The sequence below is a fragment of the Schistocerca americana genome, chromosome X (genome assembly GCF_021461395.2).
Source record: "Schistocerca americana isolate TAMUIC-IGC-003095 chromosome X, iqSchAmer2.1, whole genome shotgun sequence".
In the NCBI taxonomy this organism is placed as follows: domain Eukaryota; kingdom Metazoa; phylum Arthropoda; class Insecta; order Orthoptera; family Acrididae; genus Schistocerca; species Schistocerca americana.
Window position 1 is genome coordinate 264472779 of NC_060130.1, and position 6632 is coordinate 264479410.

Consider the following 6632-nt stretch of genomic DNA (forward strand, 5'->3'; position numbering starts at 1 on the left):
ACTCACTGAAACGTCGCAGATTTTCAACACAGCTACCCGGATGGAAGCCCAAGAAGATTTTGTTAGCAGTATACACCGGGAAAGCCTACATTCACAGGGGACAGATTGTCACAGACATAGTACACGATTTGGGATGGACACCATTAAAACAAAGGTGTTCTTCGTTGGGCGGAATCTTCTCACGAAATTTCCATCATTAAGTTTCTCCTCCGAATGCAAAAGTATTTTATTGATGCCAACTTACATAGGGAGAAACGATCATCATAACAAAATAAGGGAAATCAGAGCTCACGGAAAGATATAGGTGTTCGTTTTTTCCGCACCCTGTTCGAGTGTGGAATAATTGAGAATTACTGTGAAGGTGGTTCGATGAACCGTCTGCCAGGCACTTAAATGTGATTTGCAGAGTATCCATGTAGATATAGATGAAATAATACAGAGCCAAATACACAATATCAGTGTTATTTTTGCACACAAACTGGTATTGTGTCAGACACCACATAATTGCATCACAGATCATGGTTGATGCTTGGAATCAATAGGTCCAACCCACCCAACTGCTTTTGTATTTAAAAATTGTGTACTTTCCTCACTGCATATGTACTACACTGAGTTATTTCATCAAAACGACATTTTCCCGAGTACTCTTCGCACTCCTGTCAGTTATCTCATTCTGCTCTTTATTTGGTATAACAGGCATTACAGCACTATATCTTTCTTCTGTTGATTCTCCACAGTAAAAGACAAATTCTATTTGAATCACATCCATTTTGCCAATCTGATAACTGTATGTGACTTGTTTTCCCCAATCTTACTCAAGTCGTCTTGATACAGGTGATCTGAGTTCTCTTACCCCTTTTCCATGGCTTAAAGATCAGACAGACCAAAAAAGAATTAACTGAATTACATTCATGGAAAAAACATGAATAAAATAAATGACTTGAAATATTATAACTGAAATACGTTCCTGCACCTTAATCTACCCTTCAGGGATGTCAGCTTCATCCTGTAACCTAATGATAATGTGGCATGCGATGCCATACGTGAGCAAACGGAAACAGAACAAAACACTGTCAATGTTTCTTTTGCACCTTTATTAGTTTTGAGAACATATGAACTTCAGGTGACAGAATGGTCCGTAGTGCAGTGAAGGTCTAGGTTAGGTTGGAAGGTGATAGTTTGACTGCTGGTTAGTGAACCAGTATAAACACTTCTGTCACAGGTATGTGGGCCACAGGCTGGGAATCTTACAGGGCTTCAAAAGACATTTTTTCTCTTGCATGAAATTAGAAGCTCGGTGAAACTAAAACAACATGATGAATATTACTGTACAGGTAGTTTTTACTGCAGAGATTTTGTGACACCACAATACTGGCTCAGACACACAGGAACAAAAAGATTACTCTTTTGGGTCATGACATGACAAATTCAAACTTGTGTCTAATGAGAATTTAATCCTGGATTATCAATTTACGTGCCAGTACAGAGAAAAAATTTCCATTTGAAACAATTTTTCTTTCAGTGTATGTGAAATACTACATTTTAGATGGAAATTAATGTTTTGGGTTTTCTTCACAAAGAATTCTGATCAAATTGTTATTAAGAAATTGCAAGTCAACCACAGCTCATAGTACCACCCATCTGCTTTCACTGATTTTGTGACATCACGATGGTGTGGCGTACTGAAATGGATCTTGTTTGCAGAGGGCATGTTGGAATGATGGGTGGCACACTCTAGTGAGAGATGCATATGTTCATAAATTGTTGGTGAATGTTGCTTGTGATTCATTGGATTGTTTTGGTGCTGTGTGTAAGAATAATATTAGAAGTGTTTGCGGTGGTTTGTTAGCGAGTCATTCTGATATTGGCTAGCAGTTATGGGCAACAGAGTTGTTTTCAGGTCTGGAGTTATTAGTACAGTGTGTTGTTTACTGCTGGAGACTTTATTTTTTCCATTTTTTTTGTTAGTTACGGATATGACGACAAAGTTCACGAGTAGGTCACTGCATGCCACTATGGGGGTGACAGGTTGATCATAATTAAATTTCTACAGTCATTCAGTCTAATTGCAGAGTACATTAATTGTCATGCTTGTGAAGGTGGTACGAGACTGACCAAAGCTGCTACATCTCTGAGTATATATGAGGCATTGTCAGAGGGACAATGTATAGTGTTTTACCTAGAGGGTTTTATGGTTTGAGAAGTATAGACTGGCCAGTTGAGAAACTGTGCTGATAACATACTGAAGACATAAGGGGTCAAAGCCAAAGGGTGATATCACAATCTTTGGTTTTTGGTAGTACAGTGATCTCACAGGGTCATTAATGTTACTTTCCAACTGTATAGGCCACACAAGGCCCTTGTGTCACCTAATGATTTATTCTTTCTTACTGGATTTGTCCTCATCTCTACTAGAGTATAACCAATGCAAATCATTTGTTGATTCAGTAGAGCATAAGATGATCTGAATGACTGCCCTGTGAAATGGAGGAAAATTGCATCAGAAGTAGCAACACAGACACCGACTGCCATGAGCGTATCAAATGTAGTAGTACATATTTACAATGACTTGGAAATAAAACATATCTGTTTTACAGCCTATATATTTGTGAAGCGATTAGAAAGATGACTCAGTTCAAATTTTTTTTTTCTCCTAGAGAACATGGATTAATTTGTCTGATTCTAATTCTTGTGTAAAAACTAACTGGAAACATTGACACTTTTTTGTGAGCTTGTTGAATTTCGCTAACTATAGGCAGCTCGAACTACAATTCGACAGGCTAAGCATGGTTCCATAACATACTGGTCCCTTCCACTAATGGTAAAATGCATGTGACTCCATAGTGATCTCTCAGAGCCTGAGCAGCATTAAGGCCACATTGTTAATAGCAAGTTCCTATTTCTGGGCAGTTCATGTTATTAATTTTTTTCTCCTCTGATTTAATTCATTTCATTTAAGCGTATTTAAGTAAAAAGATACACAACCCTATTGCAGGGAACGCCGGTCCTCCACCCACCATATTTCCCCAATTTCCTGATATTCTATGGAAGAACGTCAAGTGCCAGTGTTTGAGAGCAACAGAGGAGTAAACATAATTAGCAATGAAAATCTGAGTCAGTTCTGGAGCGGTATCCTGATGGTGTACATCGATGGTAGCAATCAAAACCTCGTAACTCCATCTGTCTGTGAAAACCTCATGATTCCAGTAAGCAGTAAATCCGATATCAATGAGAGAACTGAAAGTGCATGGATTTCTCTAATCTGTCAATAACTAGGATTCCACCATATACACAGAAGCGTCAAAGAAACTGGCATAGACATGCATATTCAAATACAAAGAGATGTACACAGTGCTGTGGTCGACAAAGCTATATAAGACAACATGTGATTGGTGCAGTTGTTAGATTGGTTACTTCTGCTAAAATAGTACATTATCAAGATTTAAGTGAGTTTGAACATAGTGTTATAGTTGGCACACAAGTGATGGGACACAGTACATCTGAGGTAGCGATGAAGTGGGAATTTTTCCGTACAACCATTTCACAAGTGTACCGTGAATACCAGAAATCCCGTAAAACATCAAATCCAGATATCATTGCGGATGGAAAAAGATCCTGCAAGAACGGGACCAACGATTGAAAAGAATCATTCAATGTGGCAGAAGTGCAACTCTTCTGCAAATTGCTGCACATTTCAATGATGGGCTATCAACAAGTGACAATGTGCGAGCCATTCAACAAAACATCATTGATGTGGGCTTTTGGAGCCAAAAGCCCACTCATATACCCTCGATGACTGCACAACACAAAGCTTTACACCTCGCCTGGTCCTGTGAACATTGACATTGGACTGCTGCTGATTGGAAACATGTTGCCTGGTCAGACGAGTTTCGTTTCAAATTGTATTGACTGGATGGACGTGTACTGGTATGGAGACAACCTTATGAATCTATGAACCCCTCGTATGTCAGCAGGGGACTGTTCAAACTGCTGGAGGCTGTGTAATGGTGTAGGGTGTGAGCAGTTGGAGTGATATGGGGTCCGTGATACGTATGAGTATGACTCTGACAGGTGTCATATACATACGCATCCTGTCTCATCACCTGCATCCATTCATGTCCACTGTGCATTCCAACAGACTTGGGAAATTCCAGCAGGACAATGCGACACCCCACAAGTCCAGAATTGCTACAGAGTGACTCCAGCAACACTCTTCTGCGTTTAAACACTTCTGCTGGCCACCAAGCTTCAAAGACACGAACATTATAGAGCATATCTTGGACGCCTTGCAGCTTGCTGATCAGAAGAGATCTCCACCCTCTCGTACTCTTACAGATTTATGGACAGCCCTACACAATTCATGGTGTCCAGCACTACTTCAAACATTAGTCGAGTCCATGCCATGTCGCGTTGCAGCACTACTGCATGCTTGCAGGGGCCCTACATAATATTAGGCAGATGTACCAGTTTCTTTGGCTCTTCAGTTAGATACAAATGTAGCAAAATTATTTTTTATCACTTTACATGTTTTTTAAGAAACAACTGTTGCTTTTCTTGTAAAATTTAACAAAATGGAGTTATGAGATTTTCAATGCCTCCACTGATATGGTTTAGGTGACTGACTGCAAAAAAACAGGGGATTCGGTTTATCCGGAGTGGCACTTATTTTTTGTCATAAGATATTCACTGCATCACATGCCCAGTATTTTTACATGTATTTTAGTGATAAAATGTCACATCATTTACATCATACATTTCAATCAATGTAATGCAGTTGTTTCTGGTTCTGTTTGATCATTAAGCCATGGGAAAGGATGTGGGAATTCGGGTAAAGTTTACAACAGGCCACCGACGTGCAGATGCTGGCAACGCCTATGCGTGTATGATTAAGAGAAAACGTGTTGTTACTTTCAACAATAAAAACTGATCACTTATCTGAAACACTGATTCACAATTCAGCTGTTTCGCCATCTTACATTTCCCAGACAGCCCTTTGTACAGTTTGTCTGGGAGTTCGAAACATTTGTATCAAGGAGACAAGATGGAGCATTGGGGATAGCTACAGTCACTTACATTTAACAAGCTGACAATAGGGCTGAGTTTTACTAAAGCTTGGAGAACTAAAAGAAAACCAATGCAAGAAGAAATGAATAGTGCTGCAACGACTGTTATACAAAATAGAAGGCTGGAGGAGAAAACTACTGTGTTTGGAGAGTATACCAAAAACTGGCGTTTTGAGAAAGCTGTACCCCACAGCTCTTATGTATTTAAAAAACGCCATAGTTCACTACCAAGAGCTGCTAGTGAATGGATTTTTATACAGCCATTCAAGCTGTTTCAAATGTATTAAGTTACCTTATGAAGGTCTGAGGACAAATAGATAGTAATAAAGGAATATTAACTATCAGTTCCTGGTGGTGAATTGTGACATTATTTGATAAAATGTCATGTTTACGAAAGTAATACAATGCTAGTATCTAAAAGTAAAAAACGATAATATATGTGCAACGAGAAAAGCAGACAACATACACACATAAATTATTTGCTTTTGGTAGAAATCTAACTACGAGGCACACAAAAAGTTTTATTGCAAAAGCTGTCAAATTTCATAAACTAAGGCGAACAGAAATTCTTACTTCAGTGAATTATAGCACTCCGTATCTTGTCTAGAGATTTTACGTCAATTCATATCAGAAGTGTAGAAGAATTAAAATGGTTAGTTTCAGATTTTGGTTCAGGCTATCACTGAACTGTGCATGCAATGACTTACCAATCCATAATTTCGGCTCTATTTCATTAAGTGTAGTTGGTCCTGCGTTAAAATCGTCTCGCAACAAAACGCTTACTTCTTTCAGTTTCAAGCCTTTCGTGCAATCCATTCGATGATTATCTTCTAAACTTAGTGGTCAACAACAAAGTTCTAGGTGAAATTTCTGAGGACCTGTCAATTGATTTTTCAATATTTCTATTTCAGTCTACGAGAACATTAATGACAATATTACTCGTTTACTGAACATAAAACATATTGTACGTAAACAATGATTAAGAGGGAAAACACTAATAAATCATTGCTTTACTAAAATTTACCTATTTAGTTTCACTACGAGGACACAACAAGCAACAGTTTGAAAAACACACGCACAACACAATCAACAGAGCTGCCAACTGCCTTGACAGTTGACATTACCGAAAAAATTTTTGAGGTAAACGCAGCGAATATAGCAGCAGTAGTTCCAAGATTTGGTACAAGTTCTTTACAATTTCATTTATTTTAGTGTATTACTTTTCAACAATTTAAATTGGTTATTTGTAAAATATATAACTATAAAACGCATAAATTCTGTTTAAAAGTTAAATCCAATCTTTACATGTTTGTATTTAACATTCATGCACAAACAACAGTGAAAAATATTTTGTTTTTATCACCATCGGCGAATATGGAACTGTTTACATTACATACGCTAAAACTTATTTACAATAACAAAATAAATGCTAAGTAGCTGGAGCTATGTCAATAATAATGAAAATGCACCGCTATGAGATAGAGGAAAGTTGCCAATGTTATATAAAATATAGTGATACATTCAGAGAGTAAAGGGGTCCTCACACGCTCATTATTTCTTGCGCAGTAA

General features: G+C 38.0%; 1 protein-coding gene across 1 annotated transcript in view; it reads right to left on the bottom strand.

Moving 5' to 3' along the window:
* Positions 1-6152, bottom strand: part of LOC124556567 (dual specificity protein phosphatase MPK-4) — a 134817-nt gene extending 128665 nt beyond the window's left edge. Inside the window, exons 1-2 of the mRNA XM_047130522.1 lie at positions 6088-6152; positions 5771-5941 (exon numbers count right to left, since the gene is read on the bottom strand). Coding sequence (XP_046986478.1) covers positions 5771-5879 — 109 coding nt within the window. The 5' untranslated portion in view covers positions 5880-5941; positions 6088-6152. The remainder of the gene's footprint in view (positions 1-5770; positions 5942-6087) is intronic.
* Positions 6153-6632: the final 480 nt, after the last annotated feature.